A 25,479-nucleotide genomic window follows, 5' to 3' on the forward strand; every position below is an offset into this window, starting at 1 on the left:
TCTGTCAGATCTTGGATGACGGTGGAGACCTGACTCACTGGATTTATAAAAAATACCCCAACATGTTCAAGAAGATCAAGGGCATCGTAGAGGAGAGCGTCACCGGTGTGCACAGGTAGGACTTGGAAACAAACCTACGTAGTGAACGCGAATGACATCACAACCGGACTATTGTAGCTCCCTGTATTTGGACTTTCACTAACTCGCCTGCACATGGTCCAAAATGCAGCTGCAAGGATGTTGACCTGTTCAAAAAAGAGCGAGGACGTCACCGCAGTCCATTCTTCACTGCCTCCCTATTTTATTTTATAAATCTCTCATATTTGTGCCACAGTCACGACTAAAACTAAAAGGTGACAGAGCTTTTGTTGTTGCTGCTCCATGATTGTGGAACCACTTCTTGTTAGAATCAGATTTCCTCCCTTTTGACCCACTAATCCTTTATCTGTTGTGATTTCTATAATTCTGTATTTGTTTGTATTCGGTATGTTTCTCTTTGTGTTTTTTCTTTTATTTAATATGTTCATATCCTTTTGTACAGCATATTGGTCAGCTTTAAATGTGCTTTGGAAATAAGCTTTACCTGCATTCTCGTCCTTGTCGTTCCGTCCCTGAGCAGTGTCTCTTGTAAACATCTAAAATATTAGAGGTTTGCAAGTTCAACCACTTTTCGCTGTGTAAAATGAGATGGTGTGTGAAAATGTGGCGCTTACACTTTTACACATTTTCTGATGTGGTAACATCACCATCTAGTGGTGAACATGTTAACCATTAACCGTGATTGCACAACTGCAGCATGGCTGCGGTCATTACTGAAACCTAAATCTAAATATATGACTGATAAAAGATAAAAACAGTCCTTTCTTGAAACTGAAAAAAAAAAATTCTCTAAGGATTGCTTAATTTGTATCACAATGTATTATCATCACTAACTCAGAAGAAAATAAATTAGATATATAATGTCCTCTGTCACAAGTTTTACATCATTTTATTGTGTGTGTGTTTTATGTGTAGGTTGTACCAGCTGTCCAAGGCAGGGAAGCTGTGTGTCCCAGCCATGAACGTCAATGACTCCGTGACCAAGCAGAAGTTTGACAACCTCTACTGCTGCAGAGAGTCTATCCTAGATGGGTATGAAACAGCCTCCTGTTTAACCTCAATAACTCAACATGTTTGTTGTTTTTCCACTGACTGTTTCAGGGCAGCTACGCCCACCTCCCCCTCTGTTCTCACTGTCTGAATAAATATCAGGCTGCCAGTGAAATGATTGTGTTTGTGTTCTTAGCCTGAAGAGAACCACTGATGTCATGTTTGGAGGCAAACAGGTAGTGGTGTGTGGATATGGAGAGGTAAGGCTCACACACTCATACACACTCATACACAACCAAGACTGAAATATTAGAGCCATGTCCTCTCTCCTGAAGTATTTAAAGTGAACTCGCATTAAAACTACAATAAATCCACTTGTGACAATATAAAGATTTAGGTGTTGGTTAGAGGATTTAGTCATTTCCTTTCCTTGAAAGCGTGTAGGGACAAGGATTAAGCAAGTTAGTATTCAGAAGATTGTGTTGAACTTTATTAATACAGAACAGGTCACTATAGGCCACTGTTGACATCTTCTCTTAGAAAATAATTATTTCAGGGCAGCTGGTTTATAAGATGTCCGAAAATAGTGAAAAATATCCAACAATTTCCTGATGGTCTGATGATGTTGTCATATTGCTCCAAATATGTTAATTTTACTGTTATGTGCAGAGAATTTTAACAAATAAGAAGTTGTGGCAAGGAAATGTTTGGCATTTTTAGTTGAGAGACAACTTAAACAATGAATTGATTATCAAAATAGTTGCTGATTATTATTCTGTTGATCGACCACTTGATTAATCAACTAAACACTGCGGCTTTAGATTATTTGTACACGACCAGGCAGCATAGGTTACTGTCCTCCTCTTGGTCTGTATGTATAAATGTTCAGGTAAACAAGCATGTAAAACCTCAGACCACACAACAAATAAAATCAGTTTGTTGTTAGGATGGATTAGTTTAAATCAAAGTCCAAACAGTGGCAGTGTATCCTGCTTTACTAAGGGTTTTATTCTTTGGACCAGATCGGACACAGACAGAATCTACCTCCTAACATGGGTTCATTAGTTTTCTACCCATGAAGACATCTACTCTCTACCCACTGACAGTTTCAGCATGTCACATGTCGATATGTTGTCTCCTTTGATCACGACGTGTGTTTATTGTACTGTGTGCTAACATCCTGCCCTCATCTTCCTCAGGTTGGAAAAGGCTGCTGTGCTGCCCTCAAAGCAATGGGCTCCATCGTCTATGTCACAGAGATTGACCCCATCTGTGCCTTGCAGGCCTGGTGAGACTCCACTTATTTAGTTTCTTATTCTCACTGGTGTGGACATTGCATTGGTCTCATGCTCTTTGTTGTTTCTCTCCCGATGGCAGCATGGACGGCTTCAGGCTGGTGAAGCTGAACGAAGTCATCAGACAAGTGGACATCGTCATCACCTGCACAGGTGTGGTTTGGCCTCTGTGTTTGTGTAACCTTTGGATTGCCGACTAATTGCCTCATAGCAGCTGCGCAGGGATTTGTCCTGTTGGCTTTTGTGTTGGGACATAATCCAGGACTTAGCAGTGCATAAATAAATGCAGTTAATAAACGGGGAGAATACCAACTTTCATTATGCGCTATTCTGTCAGTGTTGGTTCAGGGGGACTGGACAGATATTCAGTCGTTGTCATCAGTCTGCAGCAGAACAAGCTCTCAGCTCAGCAGCCAGGGACTTGTCCTGAACACTGATTTGGAGCAGAGAATTACTTGTCTCTCCGCTTCATTACCTAACGCTGCTGGCAGGCCTGGAGCTGTGGCCTGGCTTTAGGGTGAAAATGTAGTTGACCAGGAAAGATAATGAGAGAATGATGAGGTAGACAAGTAATATTTGTGTAAGATGTTGCCAATAAAATAACAAAGTGCGGTGAAATAATTAAAACGGGACAAGTGTAAAAAGGTCATGTGCTGTTAACTCCATGAAGGTCAACACAGTAGAGCCTTTGAAATAAAACTCAGAGAGCTTGTTGGATCCTCAGTAAATACACTGTAATAACACTTCTGAAATCAGTTATCAGTTGATTTTAAATATTTTAAACACTCTTTAAAGAAAGATAGTGATAATCATTACTATAATGATGAAGTCCCAGAGTTAGATGAATCACATAATGATAAGACTATAATATTTTATGTCGATTAATACTGTTAATAACATTAGCATTACATTTTTATACACCTTAAAGTCGGATTTGCATCATTAGCATGATTCCAGTGTACAAAACTGTAAACATACATAAACAGATAAAGAGTCGTTAGTATAGTTTGTCACAGAATTCCTTAAGTTTAGAGATAGATAGATAGATAGATAGATAGATAGATAGATAGATAGATAGATAGATAGATAGATAGATAGACTTAATTTGAATCCTTAGAGAGACCTGTATAGATCCTTAAAGAGGGCACTATGCAGACAGTGGAACACTTAAACTACATTACATTTTCAGACTTTATTAACTAAGACTAAGTAGTGAGAGGAGAAATAATTAAATCAATAAAGACTCTATTAGTTTGCCTGGAACAGAGAGATAGAAATTTTTTTAAATGCCAAAGGAAAGTCGCAGTGTTACAGCAGCCGCTTTACATCACAAATCACAGAAACAATGAGGTAGGTGTAACACAAACACAGTGAATGGAGTCAGTCCACAGTTTCTGCCTGATTGGGCTTCCTGGTGTCTGCCTGCTGGCATCAATAAATATGGCTTCAACCATGACTACATTTTTCCTATTCCCTTTTTTCCTGTCCTTTCATCAGGCAATAAGAACGTGGTGGTAAGAGAGTACCTCGACCGCATGAAGAACGGCTGCATCGTCTGCAACATGGGACACTCCAACACTGAGATCGACGTGGTCAGTTACCAGCCTGCGCACATTTCAGTTGAACAGTTGAACTAACATTACTGTATAATGTGGCAAGTTCCTCCACTTGAGGTCAGCAGGAAAAAAGACGGATGAAGCAGAACAAGATGAAAGCAGAACAAGAACTGTCAGAACAGAGCGAACATCACTGCAGCTCTCATTAACATGATTGACAGCATGTTCAACGTCCTCCTGTCTCTAAAGCCTGACCTTGGGCAGTGATTGTTCAGTGTTGTCATGGTAACTGACAGCTTAGCTGGAGTTATGGGCTTGTAGTGAAAGGCCTGATCAATAAGGCAAGTTTAACACTTTTAACAAGCCATGACAACATGAAGATGAGCAGAGCTTCTTCCTCCTCTGGACACTGTGGCACACAAATCAGTTTTAACATATTTTACCTTAGGGGAAGTCGTGATGCCGCAGCTTGATGTCGTTGCAATACTAACTTATTTGTGACGTAAACTAACAAATGGGGCTTGAATTATGTTCATGTTTTAGGCTTTTAACTTCTGCAGAGTGCTGCATTAAAATACAACAAAATCACACAAATGCAGGGCTGGTGATAATAAGGAACACAAAGAAAAGGGCTGTGGCGCTCTGACTGGGTTCTTCTGACCAGAAAACGATGAGGAAGTGTTCAGAATAGAATAAAATACCAGAGGAATGGAAGACAGCAATCTGAATGAGTGGTTGGTGAAGGAAGTTGTTCAGACGTGAGGGGAAGTTGTGACTCGTCTCATCCCTGGAACAGATGGAGCATGCTTAGTCAACTTTTAGCCCTCAGTAAAAAAGATGGCTGACAGTTCATCCAAACAGAAACAAGAAGAAGATATGAGGTGGAAAAATAAAACCCTTCCTCATAGCAAGTATTTGTTGACGATGTTGTGCTCAACCTGTAGGCGAGCCTGCGGACTCCTGAGCTGACCTGGGAGAGGGTGCGCTCTCAGGTGGACCACGTCATCTGGCCTGACGGCAAGAGGATAGTGCTGCTGGCTGAGGTACACACACAAACACACACACACACACACACACACACACACACACTTACCCAGAGGACTCTGAAAGAGCAAATCAATGGAGCAACTTTAAATTCCAAGTTGAGACTGTTGTTGAGAGACTGAGTCAAACCCTCTCATTAATAAACATCTCACTGAATTCCATTAAAATAATTCCTCAAATCTAGTCAACAAATTACGGTGGAGAAAATGTGAGGGCATAGAGATATACACTTCTGCATACACACATGGTAGAGAGGTGCGTGTGTGCGCGTGTGTGTGTGTTACAAGCGGTGACAGAATGAGAGCAGTCTGACACGACCAGTGTGACAACCTGCCGGCCTGTCTCTGTCTGCGTCTCTGCCACTGTTTGATCTGCAGCAGGTTTCAACCACATCAGTGGATCTGCTCCCCCACCCTCACCTCCCTCCAGATCATACTCTGATCCAAAATAGAGTTTTGTTCCAAAAATACGTCATCATTTATAAATCTGAGAGAAACAAAAGTCAAGAATAGGTGGTTTTCATTAAAGTTTAAAAAGTACTTCAATTTTTGAATAGTAGATCTGTCAACCGAGGAGCTTTGTTTTCATTCCTCTTTGTTTCATAACTTTGCTACACAATGTAATACTACACACTCACACTTTTATTTATACAAACTCATGAGCTGCACTTGGCTCAGAGAGCGAGAGAGGGTCAACACAGCACAACAAGAGACTGAAGAAACTAAAGATTCTTCCACAATTGGATACATGGGAGGGAGAAGGAGGAGGAGTAGGAGTGATGGGACAAATTATAGCTTTCACAAACTGTTTTAATTCTGCTTTCCTCGTGCAACAGCAACAAAACAACCTGCTCCTCTGAGCCAGAGAGAGTTTTAGTTTCACATAAATACAACCTCACAATCTGCAGCACTCGGGATCTACCACATCATCCACTCTCTGCAGTGCAGCAGTTTGCTATTGTGGAGAAAAACAAATATGTTTTTATCATCATGTCTGTTGGCATAAGATGATGATAAGTAGAGGATAAATAGACAGGTCAAGGTCAGGTGTAAGATTTTACATTTCTTAAATTCATCATATGTCATATAGTCACTCTGCAAAACCTCTGTTTGTTGGTTTGATGTCAGTTTTCCTGTCAGATAAGTTGATTCATCCCTTTTTCCTTGTATTATCATCATGTCAGATTTCACATCCTGACACAAGGTTAAACACCCGTGGGTGTTTCTTGCCTCCCACGCTCCAACCTTGTTTTGCCTTTTCTTCCTCTAGGGTCGTCTGCTGAACCTCAGCTGTTCCACTGTGCCCACTTTTGTGCTCTCCATCACCGCCACCACCCAGGTAAACCGGAGCATCAGTTTCTCTCTTATTTATATTCTTGTGCATGACTGCAGTTGTTTTGTATTTTATGTCTGTCTCATTTATTTGTGTGTGTGTGTGTGTGTGTGTGTGTGTGTGTGTGAGTAACACTTGTGTGTGTTTCTGCCCAGGCTCTGGCTCTGATAGAGCTGTACAATGCCCCAGAGGGACGATACAAGCAGGACGTTTACCTGCTGCCCAAGAAGATGGGTAAGATTTATTTTAGTTAAAGACATAAAGCTTGAGGGAAGACAACTTATACTACAACAGTACAAAAATACACCATGTAGAAGTATGAATCCCTATCAGATAACATAAATGCAGTGAGCTGTCCGGCCAGGGAGATGAACAGTAAGCTTGTTTGGTTCCTAAGTAGCCACCAAACCACCAAGGAAGTGATTACAGGGAGTTTGTTTTTGCCCCAGCAGAGAGCCAGCAGGCATTTTACATTTATCTCTATAGACAACACAGTCAGTCTCATCTGTTCAGCCCAGAGTCTTCTCCCTGGATAGCAAATCAGTCAGAGCAGAATGAGTCCTGTGTGTGTGTGTGTGTGTGTGTGTGTGTGCGCGCACAGCCCATAGCATGTCTGCAGCACTGGCCCGTCACATTTCTTAGCTTTCCCTCAGTGTGCTAGAGCAGCACACATACATCATAAAGACAAACAGACAAAATGTAGGTCACCCTGCCAGTGACTGCAGCACACACTGACAGAAAGATGATGGAGAGAAAGAAGGAAGGAATGAGATGAGGAGAAGGGAGCAGAGAGATGAGGATAGAAGAGAGTAGTCACTGCAGAGGAGATGGAGAGATGGTAAATCCCAGAGCCTCCCTGCAACTTTGCAGGGAGGTCTCATTTGAATGCTTAATCAGCCACAGACTCCTGGGGAATGTTAACATGTTCTTCCTCTCTCCTGCCCTCCAGATGAGTATGTGGCCAGCCTACATCTGCCTACGTTTGATGCACATCTGACAGAGCTGACTGACGAGCAGGCCAAGTACCTGGGCTTGAACAAGAACGGGCCCTTTAAGCCAAACTACTATAGGTATGAAAACTTCTTTTCATTGTCAATCAACCATTTGGCCTGTAAAAATGTTAACCTCATGCATCAATCCAAAAGACATTCACTTTACTATCATAGAGAATGATATGATAATCTGCAGACAGTCACAGGAGCAGCTGGCTATTTTTGTTTAAAACATGACTCAAACAACGAATCACCTGCTATTTTGCTGTTGCTCATTTAGTCAACTAATCATTTCAGCTGTAGTCCGGTCTCCAACATTAGTAAGTAACCAAGATTCAGCTGAAATCTGCAGACATTGTGATTCGAGGTGATTGTTTTTATAATGAAATGAATGAATGAACAAGAGATTCCACTCCTGTAATAGACAGGATGCAAACAGCGAGATCATCAGAACAGTCACCACTCTGTTTGTCTGTCTTTTTAGACTTTAAACACACTGTCCAGTGTCACTTTGGCTTTAATCCAGTTACTCACAGGGTTTAACATCAATTAGCTGGAGTCAAGTGACACTTAGCAAGATGCCAGATCTCTTAGCTGCCAGTTCATTGTCGGGTTAAAGACCATCACACAGGTTCAGTCAGAACCCAGAATGCACCGACAGTCTTTTTTGTGGAACTGGGTTCCAGTAACGAAAGATGATCTCTCTTTTGGATAATGTTGCAGTAAGATCATGTTGAAATGAACTGAGATATCGTTTGGTTTTGTGGTTCAGTGGTGCAGAACTGAACTCTTCACCCAAACGGTACAAATCTTAGTCCAGACACACTGACTGAAACCTCTCTCTCTCTCTCTCTCTCGCTCTCTCTCTGTCTGTCTGTCTGTCTGTCTGTCTTTCTCTCTCTTTAAGGTATTAAACCAGTGTTGGGGTTGGACTTTGACCAAATACCAATACTCAATGAATCGCACAGACTCACAGAGGGAGGATGAGGAGGAGAGAACGGAGGACAGAAAAGTCAACACACCTGCTTTATATTCGGGAAGGGGGCCGGGGGTTGGGGTGAGAGGGAGGAGCTCTGAACGAGCCCTGACGGGGGATAAGGTGGTTGGGTGGATTTCCGTGCGCATATGGCAGTGGTTTTATTTATTCACGCTTGACAACAACAATAATAATAACATTAACTAACTGTGTGGAGCTGCTCCTACCATCCGCCACTAGCTAGCTCCCCCTGCGTCTCCTCCTGGGAGATGTTTCACTTCCCTCCCGCTCGTCATCACGCTCACCACCCATTATCTCGTTCTCCTTAGACGCTCACTTGTGTGTCGAGTTGTATGTAAACCCTCCATCCTCCCTTTCCATTGTCAGATCTTTTATTGTTTAACTATTAAAGATGAAATTATTGACGCTAAAAAAGATATATACTATATAAAAAAAAAAAAAAAAAAAACTTGATTTAAAAAAAAAAAATCTGTGTGAATGAAGATGACCTTTGAAGATTTAGTGAGGGACACTTTTTTTCCTGTCCTTTTTTTTTTTTTTTTTTTTTGTTGTCCTCCTTTCTTTTCTACTTGTGATCATGTTTTTGTTTTCTCTTGTGTAATATTCACGAGGGCGGGGTTAGACCTAATAGAGGAGGGAGGGGGTTAGGAGGGATCTCAGGGTCCAATCATATCACGTCTTTTATTTGATCGTTTCATTGAGATTCACTGTTGTGTCTGTTTTTAAACATTTTTTTATTACGCGTTCTGTCCCTTTGGATCAGCCTGTAGTTTGTCGTAACTTTTTTTTTTTTTTTTTAAAGTATGACTGGATGGTGGCCGGTTCTTCCCACCTGTCACTCAAACCCACAGTGAAACCATCTCATTAGCTGCTTCTCTCTCAGCTTCCAGCTGCTGACACGACGCCAGTGTTGAAGTCATGAAAAGTATTTCAGGCTAGTGAGAGTTGACCTTCTCAGTTTGTGTTTTCCTTTACCAAGAATGACCATACTGTATTAGAAGCATGGCAGGTTGTCAGATCATTACAAGGGGTATACTGTATATTTAGATATTTATATAGAAACTAAGATTTTTCTATCTTTTTCTCTCCTCTACCATCTAATATCATAACTTTTGGGAAAAAAATCAACATATGTCATAAAGATAAGCAATTAAATGTTCTAATGATAAGTGTAATAAATTTAACCTAACTTAAAGCATCATTTTTAATACTGTGACAGAAAATAATTACAGAGATACCAAATGTGCAGCAAGTTGTTGCCAGTCCGGTACTAAGGCAGATTTCTTCAATCAGGTCCTCTCTGAAAAGTATGGTGCTGTCTAGATTTACTGTACTGACCATACATAACACAACTCTTTGGTACTCACAGATATAGTCAAGGGGTTCAGCTTAAAAACAAAATCTGGGATCTGAATTTCACCATGTTTTATTTTCTCTCCATCCAAGAAACACATCTAACGTCTCTGCAAATTCACATGCCTTTGCCTGTAAAGGGATTTATCCTGTTTTTAAAAAAAAGCTCCAGTCTTGGCATGTCATCCCTCCCCACACCTGAAAGGCTTTGATCCTTTCACTATAATGAGCTGCACGGCCGTCCCCAGCTGACCTGACGGTGGAAATGAGAAAATCCTGACAGTCATTTCATCTGACAGCCCAAGTGCACCCTGCCGCCACCGGCCCCAGCTGCACCTGAACCAGTCAGAGTCTGTGTGAGCCTGCTGGGAGACGCTGGCGGATCTGCTCTCACACAGTGGGGTCAAATGCTTAAACACACATGTACAGCAGCTTATTATCCAGGTCTGAAAATCTACTGTATGTGGAAATAACTTCACATCCACAGGCACAAATAGCACAGAAAGCTGTTTACTAGTCAAATAAATACTGTTGCCTACAAATATGCCTACACATTACATGTCATAATGAGTAATATCCTCAAAACCAAATTCTTAACAGGAATAGTTCGACATTTTGGGACATACACTTATTGGCTTTACTTATTGTGAGTTGAGAAGATCGATACCACTGTCATGGCTGTGCAGAAAATATTTAGAATGAGGCACTTAGCTTAGCTTAGCATAAAATGTCAAACTATTTTAAATTTGGTAAAAACCTATTCAAGTCTAAAGAAATTGAAACTGTAAAGGTGTGTGGGAACCTCTCAGATAAACCTACTGCACACCCGTACACCACCATGACATGGTACTGTGTCACAGCCCATACAACCTCAACGTCGAGCTATTCCCTCCCAGTGTTTGTGCGTGTCTGTCTCCTTGTGCTGTTGAGAGTCCCTTCTTAAAGTAGCGTGACCTGTTGTCAGTGTACTTCTCAAGTCTTATTATTTTTTTTTTTTCCCTTTTTTGTAAGTGTGAATGCGTGTTAGGGAGTATATGACCTCTCAAAAGGTGATTATAGCTGATGTGTGTGTGTGTGTGTTTGTTCATCTGAATGTCTTTACATGTTTGTACACATCCTTTCTCGTAGGCCATGGTTACTTCATTAACAGCTGCCTCAGGATCCTAGCCTGTGCGTTAGGGGGAGAAACCATTTTTTTTTTTGTTTCTGTCAGTTGTTTGCTGACCAACACATGGGTGGGCGGGGGAAGACACCAGCATCATATATGTATATACATACTATATGCAGATATGACAACCTTTAAAAGTATAGGATGGTAAAAGAAGAATCGACTCCTGTATTTATTGTTGTAAATCCTCATACAGTGCAAACTGGCAAAATTCTCAAACATGTTTTAAGTTGTCTAATAAAGAAAAAAAAACCTATGTTTAAATATTGCAAGTGATAATAGTAGATGATGAGCAATAATTAAAAAATTCTGTAATCTTAATGAATAAAGATGTAAAAATTGTAACCAGTCTGTGTTTCGTCCTGAGTTTCTCCTGCACCTTGGACTCATAAAAAGCTCCGTAATCACCTGCTTTGTCCTCATGACAATGTTTGGTGTGTGTTGTTCCAGGCTGTTCTCGCAGTGGACTGAGTTGTGTAGTTGTGCTCATGTGTGTTGGGGGAAGGGGAGCCTCTGTGTGCAGCTGCTGAGGTCTGTCAGTGAGCTCATCTGAGCCGTCAGACCGGGACGTCTCTGACACCAACAGAGTTCAGCTCAGCTGTGAGCTTTTATTTATTCCCGACACACAAATCGGCATCGCAGGATTCAGCGGGTAGTTGGACACACAGAAGAAGATGTCATCACCTCATTTAGAGGTTTAGACAGCACTTCTCTCGCCATGTTTATGCTTCTGACCTTAAAAAAAAGGTTTGACATAGGAAACAGCATGACAAAAACATAGTTTCAGATTTATTGTAAATATATAGAAATTAGAAATCCAATTTAAATATTCTTTATTAGCTGTTAAATACTAGATTTTCAAGATTTTTTTTAAAGGAAATTCTGTAAAAGCTTCAGAGGCTTTACTCCAACATCAGTTTTAAAGGGGAACCTATAGATCTGGACCAACGAGGGGACAATGACTCTGATGATGTCACCAGGGTTAATTTTTTTTTTTTTTACTGTGTCAGGAACTGGGTGTCCTTTAAGTTAAAAAGGGCATTTAATAGCCGTTAAGTAGAATTATGGGAATTGTAGAATCCAGTGATTTCTGAAGCTTGACCTATACTGCGGCTAAATGTCTGCATGTCTTGGACCCCACTGATTTGATTTTGATCACCCCCCAACTTATTTTTGCTAGAATACTCCTTTAAATTAAAAAGATGAAGATATTCTACTTTATTGGCTATGTTTTTCATGTAATACTAGTAATTTATTCCTTTTCTTTCAGAATGCCTTTACCCTCTTTAGAAAGCTGGTTATAGTGTTCCCCAAAATAAATATCACTGTCATTGTTTTTTGGCCCCTGCCTGACTGTATGTCAGCATGAATTACAAGCAAGATCCTCCCAAAATACTGTCTTTAGTCCTTGTTTGTTCCTGAACCTTTTTCCAGGATATAAAATCCACTGAGTGAGAATGTTTTTCAGCACTTCATTTACCTTTATACTGATCAACTCCTGACGTCTTTACTCAAGGTGATGTTTTATTGGATTTCTTGCTTTGTCAGACTTCAGTCCGAATTGATTCATCTTCCAGTGAATACTTATTTAATCATGAACTTGCCCCCCACTCCCCCGCTGTCCTGCCAGCTGGTCACGTTCCACCAGAGGCCTACATTCAACTGTACAATCCAATCATGTCATCTTAAGTGGTTTTCACAGTCAGGGGTTTGTGTGTGTGTGAGTGGCAGCCTACACACCAACGCCCACCTCCACATATCAATAATTCACTGGCTCATGTCTGTCTCCGCCTCATGATTAGATGTGGTCTCATCATGTGAAGACCTTTCTTTACTTCCAATGTTTTTGGGTCATTTTCTTGCTGTAGGATGAACCAGTGTGTACTCGGGTGTGGTAATACAGTTTGTTCCAACACTGACAGAGCGTTTGTAAGTCATCAACCTGTAGGAATTGTTTGCATTCATTTTCAAGGCTTTATTTACTTCCATAGTAATAGGAAATCTGGAAGATAGCACATTTCTTCATCCCTGAAAATAATAAAAAAGCCAGTTTTCTATAAAATGTACATGATTTTCATGTTTTTGGTGACCTTTGTTTTGGTGACTTTTGTTCCCCTCAAGGTTATTCACTGCACTTGAACTGCTGTAAAAGAAAAAGAAATGGAGCTGTTCCAAAATTTCTGGCCAAGCACCTCTTAAATTAACACCTCTGTTACCTTTTCACTGGCCATTTAGCGTAATTGTTCCTTTTGTCCAGTTATGGTTACTGACTCTCTTCACCTCCTTACACTCCTATTTGAGTCTTAATTATTAACCAAAAAAAAAAAAAAAACACAAAACACACAATAAATGAAGGTAAAGGTGAATTTTGCTGACAGCATTGTTATTTAATTATTGTTTTCCTGTCGATATCGCGATATTATCGTTATAAATTCTTTTGGCCACGATAATCGTGTGGTGAAAATGTGATATCGCGACAGCCCTCCTCCAAAGTAGCATTCCTGTGTTGTTATGAGGTGTATTGGTCCTTTAGCCTCCTCACCCAGCCTAACCTCACCTCCTCTCACTTGTGATGCGAGCAGCTGATGCTCCTTTCTGCTGTCATGATGACTCTCTAACCCCGCCCCCTCGGGACACACGGGGACAGCGAATCAAGCAGACTTGAGTTGTGATATGGGTGGTGGTGGTGGTGGGGGGGGGGGGTTGGAGTTGCAGGAGGCGGAGGAGATCTTCAACTTGAGCTCCGGAGCAGAGGCTGGACACATAAGAAGCTCCGGAGTCGCTGCTCCTCCTGGCGCGGTGCAGTCTCAGCTCTCCGCCGGACCGGTATGCACCACCCGCGGGGGAGGAAGTGAGCCGCGCCGACCGTGAACGATGCAGGCGGAGGACATGGAGGTACCTATCATTAATAACCTTAACGATAACGGCGACAGACAGAGGCCGAGAGGGAAAGATGTGTTCAAGGATCAGCAGAAGGAGTCAGAGGTAAATCCGAGAGGCGTTTGCGTACAGTCGGATACAACAGCTTATGGTGTAGGAGCGCACTGGAGGTGTGTGTGTGTGTGTGTGTGTGTGTGTGTGTGTGTGTGTGTGTGTGTGTGTGTGTGTGTGTGTTGTTGCTGGGGAGCTTTCAGACCAGCTGAATGTCCTTTCCATGCGGTGAGTCGCTGTCTTGGCTCGGAAGCGTGCACACATGCAGACGGGCAGGCAGGCAGACACCGAGGTGTTATTTTGGCAACCGGCTCCTATAAATAACCCAGCAGTAATCCAGCAGTGGTGCTCAGCGTGGAGAATGCAGGTGGTGAAATGTGACTGCTGCTGTCAGGACCACACCACCACTACGAAACAAATCTTAATATCATATTCATTTATAGATTGTTGTTCTCCTCTGGTGTCTCTTTAGGGAATCTTTCCATAACCTATGATCTCCACATCCCCATGTCCAACATGTATGATAGAGGAAAGCAGCAAATCTTCACATGTGAGAACTCAGAACCATCATGTTTTAATCGATTATCAAAATAGCTGATTAATCTTCTGCCTATCAGCTAACCTAGTTGTTGACCTATTGGCTCTAGTTGAATTTCAGGTATTCAGATTAATGTTTTCGATATTGCTATGAATAATAGTAAATAGATTCTGATTTACGGCCTTTGCAAAATGCCCAACTGAAAATATTTCAGGGCTTAAATTATTAATTGATTGGTTGATTGAGAGAAAATGAACTGGTAACAATTCTGATGATCAATATTTTATGTTAGTATAAATTGAATATCTTATGAATATCTGAGGCTTTGGACTTTTGGTCAGACAAACCAATATGAAGATGTTCCTTTGGGCTCATTTTGGGCATTTTTACTATTTTCTTACAAATCAATTCACAGATGAATCAAAAATAATAGAGCCCTGTAATATTTCCTTAGTCAAAGAGGCTGAGATATACCCATGGATCAAGTTCTATGATGTGAGTGTTTGGAGTCACCCTCTAAAATATGGAGCAGTAAGTCTACTCTGCTTTTGTAGGCATGAATGGTTTATATTCAGTCTGATGGGGGCTTTTTTTGGTGCCCTGCAGATATAATTTATACCCTCATGACACAAAGATGGGTACTCACTCCTGGGTTGCTCAGCCCAGATACATCAAACAAAGCTGTCATCCGGGGCCAAAATCCAGCCCATAAACGACCTCCACCTTTTGTATGAGCACATTGAATGGTTTTGAGGGAACTGGAGCATATTCATCTCAGAGCATTCAGGGAGGGGGGTCGGTGATGGTATATCGGGTGAATGACATGGACGTTGAAAGCACTTAACGTCAAAGCCATGTGTTGATGTTGATGCTTTCTGGCCCCGCTGCACTACAACTGGGATCCGGTGTCTGTCTGCTGGGTGGAGTTAACCTCAAATCTGATTCATTCATGTATGTAAATCGTCCGTCATTTGTGCTGGGTAGAGCAGTCGTCTGTTGTCTGTGTGGCATATGTTGGTAGCAGTGGGGGTGGTGTGCCTTGACATTGTGCCCAGTGTTTGCACACTGATGTGGTGCAGGGTGCGCGGGCACAGAAGCTGTGCCAGTTTGGAGCAAGGACGGCTTCGGTTATCAGCTGGCGGCAGAGAGGGGAGAAACTAGATAAAGAAAAATGAAGGAGAGGGAGAGAAGGTGAGGAGGAGTGGGTGACTGGAAGGAGAGAGAGTGAGAGATGGCAGAGAGAGAGAGAGAGGTAGGGTCGTCTGCGTTGGTGCTCCTGGGGATTAAAGAGACATCTCAGTCGGGTTTAGACAGAGCAGTCACCTCAGCGTCCTGAGGTGACCCTGGGCTCTTTATTAAACCCCTGCAGGATGAGACCAGTTGATCGAGTGGACTTTGCACTGCTGGTTGGACAGTTTCTTTGTCAAAAAGGATTTTGTTTTGTTTTTTTGTTTCATTTCCCTTCCATTTAAAAGAATTAAAGTGGCTCTTTCAAAACAGGCTGAGATATTGTCAATTATAGTCCATTGGACCAAAAATGCTAGATCCTACACTTCCCATAATGCAGAGAGAGATGTATTGAGGTCATCTTTAGATTGACTTAGAAATGAGTTTAGGTCATCCATAAGTGTTAAAAGATGGAAGATGAGTAAATAAACTAAACTATAATTGAGGTTGAGAATGAATGAAAAAGGATGATACAGAAGTTAAGAGCTGTTTCAGATCTATTTAACTTAGATGATCTGTTGGTTGAAGATGTTCCTTTAGGCTTAGGCTGTAGGTCAACAATCGATTAATCGTAAAGATATTCAACACATTAGTCAATAATGGAAAATATTGACCATTTCTAGCCCTCTTTTTCTACACACTGAGCTATCAGACAGCAGGATGAATGGGAAGGGATTGTGCGATGGCAGCAGTGGATGAATGTTGTTGTTGGAAAAGCTGCCTGCAGCAGTGATGATATCACCCAACAAGTCTGTAATAGCTACTGTATATCTGAGGTTGCTCCTCATGGGAAAGCACGGCAGCGTAGTTCACATGATGCAAGTGGCCCTTTAATAGAGCTGATGCAGAGAGTTTTTGTTGGCAATGATTTTACAGTATCAAAAAAAAAAAAGAATGGATTTTACATTTCACAGTGAGTTTGTTTTAAATTGTAATGAGCATGGATTAATGCTGCCCAGAGACGCAGATGGCATGTAGAAATGGATAACTGAGAATATACTTGTATTTTTTTGAGCAGCCGGCAGAAAATGTTATTCTCTAATGATACAGAAAGCATTTGCATTTCTGAAAGGTGTGATCAAGCTGTGTGTGTTTATGACTAAACAATTAATCATCCATAAGATTGTAATGATATATAAGGACTAATGCTTTCAGCACATAATTACTGTATGACAGATAGTGCTGGAATTGTTTATTGTTGCTAATTGGTCTCTTGCAGCAAGATCAATACTGAGCAGTTACATGCAAGAAGATGCATCACATTAGGGTGACAGTAGGATGTTTATATTTATTTGTGATGTATGAAGCTAAAGAGGAGACCGAGGATGTAGACAGATCAGTCAAAAGTGCCCTGAAAGTTTTAACCAGCCAAACAGAACTTCGAGCATCCAGTGAGAAAGTGGTGCAGCAGCTTGCCACAAAGACCCACAGGCTTTCTTTGCCCACACTCAGAGTTGTGGGTAATTTTGTTGAATCCCGTGCGCTCCCAAGTGGTTCTCATTTCCTGTTTTACAAGTGCCATAATGACATCAAATCACATTACTTCAGCTCGCTGTCGTAAACAAACCGCCTGTTGACGGCCTGGATATTTCAGTTCATGCTGACTTGGTTGCAGCAGGTATTTATAGGAGACAGCTACATGACAGCACACAGCAGTTATTTAACCAGGATAGCTGACTCAGAGCACATCCTTATTTACAGTCTTGGGCTGGCCCTCGAGGCAGTTTTCACAGGGTTAAACACATCTAACACTCCAAGCGCGGAGCTTGCCAGTGGTGTTCCTTATTCTCGTTAACATAATGATGAAAATTTAATCATCCCTGTAGGGGAATTTCATCAGTTCACATCTCCCACCTAAAAGATGAAGAGATGAAAAAACAAGAATGTTCCAGTCACCAGGTTAATTCTGTTACTGCTATCATGCTCCCACTTGTCCCAGGTAGTGATCATATATTGGTTTCACTGTGGATATCATAATGCTGTACGTAATTATCACGCTGAACCCTTTACCACTCTGTTCAGCTGTTCAAGACTTTTAGACATACAGTGGAAGACCTTGATCAAGGCCTTATTTTCACTATTGAATGGCCTGAAGTGCCTGGTTTGAATGGCTGCATGCTTTTTATTGTGCAGTTGTAAATGAGTTGTGATTATATGTGAACTCTCTGTTCCCCTCCATCTGAGAGAAGTGTTTGTTTCACAGTACGTGAGTGTGTGTGAGGTTAGGTTTAATTTGGGGTTAGGGTAAGGGGTAAGGGTGTGGTGAATGCATTATATCAATGAATGTCCTCACAAAGATAGAAGTACAAGTGTGTCTGAAGTGCATTCAAAATGTATTGGATACCACTTCAAGCTAATAGAAAACTGTGAGGGTGTTCTCAGCCACAACTGTATTTGTGATAATCAACAATGCTAACCTGCTAACAAGATATTACGCAGGTGTAATGCTAATCATGTTCACCATCTTAGTTTAGAGTGATGGAAAGGCCATTTGTTTTGCAGGTATTTTGTAAAAATATGAATGTTGAAGTGAATTGGTAAAAAAAATGAATATTTGTACAAAATCTTATAGTTTCCACCCAATATTTGTTAAGACATTTCATTCTGGACCAAAGTGGTTTGAATGTGCAACATTGCCGGCAAATATGTACATTTGTGCAACAGCATGCAGCAGTGAAATGAAGTGTTCACAGGGATCTTAGTGTGTGCAGTCAGTCTCACGGGCACGTGCTAATCACAGGGTGAGGCTAAAGTCAGAGCCAAGAGAGACCCTCACTTGGATACAGCAGCTAATCTGCTCTGTAACAGGGGCCATGTTGACCCCTGCACCCTCTCTTCCCTCACTTCTTGCTGTGGCGCTGCGTTGTTGCAGCTCATCATTCACAGGTGCAGCTGGATGGACTACTTTGTTAGGGTGAACCTCCTGTGATGGTTCAATCACACTGATTAAATCAGGGCCGTAGCTGTGTGTGCCCATAGAGAGCACCTGTAGCTGTGAGTGGCTCTGGATAAGAGGATCTGAAAGAAAAAAAATGTAAATGACTGGAGATCCAGCAGCCAATCATATCGTGGAACTACACATGATGAGGGAAAACTGTGAACGAGCCTGAAGAGCGCGTGGGTGGTGTGTTTCTGCAAATGGAGTACGGAGTAGTGGTAGGTGTTACAGAATGTGAACAGCCTATAGTATGTTTGTGTATCTGTTTGAATGTGGGTGTCAGGACAGGTGTGTGTGTGATTGGCTGACCATGATGTATGCTCATATGTGTTTTGTTCTCGTTCATAGAGCTCCATGGAGTCTCCCAACCTGGAGTTTGAGTATGGAGACACGGACACGCTCACTGCTGAGCTCTCAGGTAAGACCGACCACCTACCAGACTCGCGTTGTACGTTTTTATAAACCCTTTTGTTTTTTTCTTGAATCTTCGTGCACAGCTCCACTACTAAACTCACTTACAGTAGCTTTTATCCATTTCTTTTTCATGTCAAACTGAGTCTGATTTTCAGCTAAAATTCCTGATGGTTGTTATGTGAGACACCAGATGTCCCCCACAGAAATCTTGCAATAATACCTCTGGTTTCTATTTGGCATACAGATTACAATGTGCTATTGATTGGGAAACTTATCCTGCATCTACATTCCTCAGGTTTTCCTCAGCTGTTTTATGTTACAGTGTTATTCAGGAAAAAAAAAACAACAAGATAATACTCTGGCACAGAACAAAATGTTCTGATCCTGACATGTTTTTCAGACATAGGACACATTGCATGAGTAATGTTATGAGTAATCATAAACACTGTGATTGTACATCCAGAACTGCCGAATTGCTCCAGTATTTGTATATCTGGTAATGTCACACACGTGACTTGCAGCCAAAAGATGCATAAATAGATAGATGTTTCTGATTTTACTTAAGTTTATTTCAAGTATATAATCAACCTTTTTTTCTGAGCCAGCAGATGTGCAGAAGGATGGTTGAATTTCAGCAGAGATTTAAAGTCAAAATGATTGTCCCTCTGATAGATGGCAAGCGGCAGCTGATTTGCCAAGAGTGTTAGTCACACTGGCAAACACACACACACACACACACACACACACACACACACGAGCCGGCAGAGAGTTTCAGCAGCTTTCTAGCGACAGCTCCTCAGGGCCGAGGACTGATGACTGCTCTCAGAACAGGAGGAGATGTATGACAACGTGACAAATTGTTAGACTTCTTAGACAATCGCTTCATCTATAAAACGTCAAAATACCAAGAGGAGCAGAAGCTCATCAAACTGGAGAAGGAGCGACAAGGAAATGATTACAGCTTCTGCTTTGATTATTGACTTTTAATGATTAACCCACTAGCAAAATAGCTCCTCATTAATTTTCTGTCAATCAACCAGTCAATCAGTCAACTAGTTGGTTCCGCTATCATTCTGTTTTTATTATCTTCACAGAGCTCTACAGTTACACAGAGGAGCCGGAGTTTGCCCTGAACAGAGACTACTTTGAGGAGGACTTCAGGAGCCATGGTACTGAGTGTGCGTGTGTGTGTGTGTGTGTGTGTGTGTGTGTGTGTGTGTGTGTGTGTGTGTGTGAGAGAGAGAGAGTGTGAGACACCTTTTAATATGCTCAATTACCTGAAGCATACCAGGTGTGTCCCTCCCCTCTGTGCCAGTGCCTCTCAGGAAGAGAAAGTAAACACAAAATAGGGTCACAAATACACACACTATGCCAACACTCTGCTTTGCTGTGCCGTGTCAAACACACACAAGTCCACAGCCAGTAGGCCGGTGCTGCTGCTGCCGCCTGTTGTTGCTGTTGTTTATCACTGAGACCTTGACAGCTCCTCCACCAGTGCGATTTCTGTTGACTGACACAACAAGACTGAGTGCTTTTGTGTAGCTGTGAATGCCCCGACTGGGTCCAGTTTGCTGCTTGATAACAGGGTCCTTAAGTGAAATGCTGGAGGTTAACTGCTTTCTCAACATGGCACGCAAGTGATAAAATGTGCATTGAAGGGAATTATGGATGAGATAACAAAATTACAGACTGAGGAACATGGTAACTTCCACTTACATTTCTCCAATTTGTCTGTCGGAAAACCATTTCGCTCCTCCAGCCCTCTGTGCGTTTCTCGACTTCACGCTAAAAGCTGTGTGTTCAGCTCAGTTTTCTCACCTCGCAAGCACAACACAAGCCAGAGCTGCTCTCCAGTGTGTTGCTGTGGTTTTTTTAAGCCGACCGGTGTGAGGTGAGTGTGACCGGGCACATCAAAGCTCTGTTCTTTTAAGCTGTTCAAAGAATGAATATCCCCACAGATACAGATGGAAGGGCCCATCCCAACTATGTGATTAATTAACGGTCACCAAGAACAAAGCGGCTTTTCCAACATGGACTTTGGCATAATATTGTCAGTCTGATGAGATGAGGCTTTAATACAGGGTTTCTTTACTTGATATGCTGAAGCAAAATATCTTATGCAGAAATGATTATGTTTTCATTGTGTGAATTGTTTTTTTTTTTCCTGTGAAAATAATGAATATTTATTGCATCGAAATAGAATAGCATTATCATTTATTGTCGTTTTCCTTCATTTACAGTTTCAAAAAAGTCAATTTTCTAGGGATGAAGAACCATTTATTTTGAAAATACTGTGTCTAGCAAAACACTGAGAACAAGCAAGAAGCCACAAGAGTCCCAAGGCTCTGCGACACACACACATCATAGACAAAAGAACAACTTGCCATTTGGAGTAGAAAAAGAGGGGGATGAGCTCCATCCTCCTTTATCTGACACCTCCTCTCCAAGCTGAGTGATAATGAATGGCAGGATTAGATGAGAGCTTCTCTGGCTGCTGCTTTACAGAGATAGAGCACAGAGCTGCGTCCCTGCATCACAGGCTTTTCATTAGTGTGTCTGTGTGTGTTCAATGAGCACTGCGTGTTTGTTGTTAAAGGGTGGTTTTCCTGTTTGACTTGTGCTCTTTGTGCGAGTGTGTGTATATATCACAGCCACTGACAGTCTGCTCATCAGCAGCCATAAATTCAGTCACTCACATGAATTACAGTGATTAACAAGATGTCTAATTTGAGGTCTCTGTTGGAAAGTACAGTTTTGGCGGCAGTGCTTAAATTAGAAAGCATTTTTGCTTCCTGACTTGAGTAGACAGAGCATATGAAGTGGAAGGTCAGGGCTCCACCGCTCATGATGATGTTGCACTGCTTAATGTCTCTCACTGTCCACTTAATCAAATGAAGAGTCTAAGAATAGAAGACTTACACAGAGGCTTGACTCGTCGCCAGAGAAGCCTGCATTTCATTTAGTTCTATGTTTTTTGCAGTAGTTTAAGATACACTAGTACTAATAATCTTCCCTTTTTCGTGTGTGTACCGAACGTGTGTGTCTTTTCTCCTCACGATGCCCCCGGCTCTGGTAATTACTGCTCTATATGTTCCTACACTCCCCAGCTTCCAGCTATTTCCAGAGCTGATGCAGTGGGCCTTAACATGATGTTAAAAACTAATGACAGACTGATCAAAGCAGCCGTTAGTCTCTATATTTACACACACTATAACGTGAGGACTGTGAATATCCAGGTCAAGATAAGAGTTTGACTCGCGATCACCAGTGATTACGTTTTACGTTACACCACATGATACAGTGGCTGAAATACCAGATAATAACAAATACAAAGTGCCTGAGGAAGAAAATGAGTATAATAACTACAGTGAGCTAATAAGTATGATAGCTAACGAGTATGATGACACATTAAGCTAATTAGTAAGGTAATTCAGTAGCTAACAAGTGTGATAATGAGGGAAGCTAATGAGTATGATGCATTAAGCTAATAAGTATGAGAATTCACCAGCTAACAAGTGTAGCAGTGCGATAAGCTAATGATAACAAGTAAGATAAGTGTGAAGTGATGGAAAAGAAAATAAATCAGCTACACTTAGCAAATGAGAATGATAATACAGTAAACTGACAAGTGTGATAACTAACTGAAGCTAACGAGTGAGCTGACACGTTAGCTAATGAAAGCACACAGAAGCTAAATACTTTTTGTGGAGCGAACATCACTGAATCAGTTTGCTGACTTTCTGACTCTTCTGAACTTGTTACAGTAGCTGAAGCACTTAGCTTAATTAGCATTAAGCTAACCAGTAGTTTAGGATGTATCATCCCCATAACAGTCTATCATAATAATAATAATAATAAACCTTATTTATAGAGCACTTTTCAAGAGATGTAGCTCAAAGTGCTTTACATTAAGAAATGGAATAGTACAATAAAATAAAGACAATACAATTAAACAATACAAATAGTTATAAAACAGGAAAATAAAAATAAAAACAGTAATTAGTAAGAAATGTAAAATGTGAGAGAATTAATTAAAAGCCAAGTTAAATAAGTTTTCATCTTTTGTTTAAAAATGTTCACAGAGCCCACGTCTCTTATAGCTCTTGGCAGGGTATTCCATAATTTTGGAGCATAGTTAAAAAATGCTGCACTGCCTGTCTTCTTGTGCATAAAATTGTGTGTATTTAAAAGTCTGGCAGTAGAAGATCTAAGAGTTTATAAAAGATTATAAAACGGATAACAGAGAATCTGCAATGTAAGCCGGCTCCAAATCCATTAAGAGCTTTTAAAACAAGTAAAAGAACTTTAAAATCTATTCCAGTAGCCACATTGGCTGACAAAACCATATTAGTTTGCAAAAAAGAATAAAAAATGGTCTGCTTTAAGAAGCAACTGCATTTTAGTAAATTCTCAGCTGAATTACCGGAGGCACAGGAGAAAGATACAGATAAAGAAGTTGACCTTGAACACTGTGTTGTTGTGTCCTCTCTGGAGCTCGAGGCAGGAGGTGGATCGAGCTGACGGTGGAGGAGCAGAAGGCGTATGTGATGAGGCTGCTGGACGCGCTGGAGGTGACGGACAGAGACAAGAGGCTGAAGGTGGCCAGGGCCATCCTCTACCTGGCTCAGGGTACGTAGGTCCAACACTTTACAGCCAGCAACAAGCATTTTTCACTGCAGACATGTTGTCTCTTAATAGTAGGGAAAGCACAGCTGTTACTACTGTAATTAACATCATTCCAGTGTCTGACTAAGCCATGGCAGTGAGCCAGCATGCATAATACCAGAACTACATGGAATTCAGCCGTCGTTCATTTCATTATGTTCACCGTGGTTTTTGTATTGTGACATGAGAATGTCTCTCATGAAAAAGGTCCATGCACCATGCAGCTTTAACACGTCATTTACAGCTGTAAACTACACCGATGTCGCTGTTAACTTTTTACTTGAGCATATATTTGCTTCTCAAAGCCTTTATACATGATAAGAGACAGCCAGTGGCATTTATGTAAAATTATGTTTAATGTATACTAATGCTAATGGAATAGCACATATTGTATAACATATACTGTGTCAAACATATGTGTGAGAGAGAATGTAATGTATGTTACTTAAAAGCCTGTATTTAAGCCTGTTATTTAATAACCTGAAAAGCTCCAAAGTAAAATGAAAACAACATGGAAGCAAGGAAAACATCACAAATCTAAAAACACACCCTTTGTGTCCCATTTTCCTTCCCCAGGAGTGTTTGATGAGTGCGACACAGAGGTGGATGTGCTCCACTGGTCCAGACACAATGTCTTCCTGCTCTACAACATGGGCATCTTCACAGCACTGCTGGAGCTGCTCAGCATGGAGATAGAGTGAGTAGTACTCACTGAACACGCTGGGGATGTCTGAGTTAGGAAAGACGTTTCCTAACTACACCAGCAGACATCAATAATAATAATGACATTAGTTACTGAGAAAAACCAAGAATACCATTTCTTTAATACAGACCACATTGCGTCAGTGTCACTTTCGCATAAGATTTGTTTGATGAGCATTTAAAATGACTGGTTACAGTAGATGGTAAAAGAAAGGGACGCAAAGGACAAACAATTCAGAGGAGTAGATAGGGCCTCAGAGAGGTGCAAGACAACTCTTTGTATATTTTTTAAATTTGTTTCCTCCTTGGGTGAAGGTCTGCTGAAATAAAGAAAGGGAGAGGGCTGTAATAAAGTATGACTATCAGATAAAGGAATGTCTTCCGATGTGTTTTTCCTTGTTACAAGATCAAACCTCAGCTCCCTTGGCACATCCCTTGTTTCTTCCCCAAAATCCCCCATCTCCTTACTACAACAAGAGGGGCTCAGTCAAATGAAAGGAGGGGAGGCTTGTAGGGTTAGAAATACACGGAGAGTGACTGAAATACAGGAATACAGGAAACACACCGTCTGTGATCCATGCTTCAAACCATCCGTTGAGGACGCGGTGTGGCAGCACCTCCTTCAAGTCAGCTTCGTTGTGGCTGGTGTCAGCCTGAGTTGGGATCCAGCACTTCTTTGTTGTTACATAAGCTGCTCTGAGGCATCATGGCACAGTCTGTCCTATCACCAGGCTGCACAGCAAAGCAGTGTAAACAAGCCAATCAGGCAAACACACATACAGTGCTTTGCAGGTCATTGCTGGTTATACAAAAAAAACATGAAAAAGGCATCACATTGAAAATGAGTCTGGTTGTGTATGTGTGAAAACCTCTGTATCCTCCTGTCATCATTATATTGTACTGATATTCTCACCTGCTCTGTATTTGATGGCATCACTGTGCAGGCTGGTTTGTCATTTTTAAATAAACCACTAAAATAATGTAATTATTTACCTGTGTGTGTGTGTGTGTGTGTGTGTGTGTGTGTGTGTGTGTGTGTGTGTGTGTGTGTGTGTGTGTGTGTGTGCGTGCAGTAACAGCCAGGCGTGCAGCAGTGCAGTGAGGAAGCCTGCCATCTCTCTCGCAGACAGCACAGAGCTCAGGTGAGGGATATAACCACATCACTCACAGTCTACTGCACCTTCTTCTCTGCTTCAACTAAGAAGGAAGCCAATAAGTAATAAACAAAAGGTTTTTAT

General features: G+C 41.4%; 2 protein-coding genes across 5 annotated transcripts in view; both read left to right on the plus strand.

Moving 5' to 3' along the window:
* ahcyl2b (adenosylhomocysteinase like 2b) overlaps positions 1–8,779 on the plus strand; it is a 40,654-nt gene extending 31,875 nt beyond the window's left edge. For both annotated transcript variants that reach the window (XM_071501523.1, XM_071501524.1), the window contains exons 7-17: positions 9–115; positions 1,015–1,131; positions 1,286–1,349; positions 2,289–2,377; positions 2,467–2,537; positions 3,882–3,976; positions 4,885–4,983; positions 6,254–6,322; positions 6,472–6,550; positions 7,266–7,386; positions 8,216–8,779. In XM_071501523.1, the coding sequence (XP_071357624.1) occupies positions 9–115; positions 1,015–1,131; positions 1,286–1,349; positions 2,289–2,377; positions 2,467–2,537; positions 3,882–3,976; positions 4,885–4,983; positions 6,254–6,322; positions 6,472–6,550; positions 7,266–7,386; positions 8,216–8,222 (918 nt within the window). In that variant the 3' untranslated portion in view covers positions 8,223–8,779. The remainder of the gene's footprint in view (positions 1–8; positions 116–1,014; positions 1,132–1,285; positions 1,350–2,288; positions 2,378–2,466; positions 2,538–3,881; positions 3,977–4,884; positions 4,984–6,253; positions 6,323–6,471; positions 6,551–7,265; positions 7,387–8,215) is intronic.
* Positions 8,780–13,326: 4,547 nt separating this feature from the next.
* The window catches only part of strip2 (striatin interacting protein 2), a 28,717-nt gene continuing 16,564 nt past the window's right edge, over positions 13,327–25,479 (plus strand). The window contains exons 1-6 of one of the 3 annotated variants that reach the window (XM_071501827.1): positions 13,327–13,811; positions 18,809–18,878; positions 19,969–20,043; positions 23,369–23,503; positions 24,116–24,236; positions 25,315–25,383. In XM_071501827.1, the coding sequence (XP_071357928.1) occupies positions 13,701–13,811; positions 18,809–18,878; positions 19,969–20,043; positions 23,369–23,503; positions 24,116–24,236; positions 25,315–25,383 (581 nt within the window). In that variant the 5' untranslated portion in view covers positions 13,327–13,700. The remainder of the gene's footprint in view (positions 13,812–18,808; positions 18,879–19,968; positions 20,044–23,368; positions 23,504–24,115; positions 24,237–25,314; positions 25,384–25,479) is intronic. The other 2 variants (XM_071501829.1, XM_071501828.1) reach the window with 2 other exon arrangements.

This window comes from Trachinotus anak, unplaced genomic scaffold (genome assembly GCF_046630095.1).
Source record: "Trachinotus anak isolate AG129_WGS33_773 ecotype Australia unplaced genomic scaffold, CSIRO_AGI_Tana_v1 ptg000018l, whole genome shotgun sequence".
Lineage (NCBI taxonomy): Eukaryota > Metazoa > Chordata > Actinopteri > Carangiformes > Carangidae > Trachinotus > Trachinotus anak.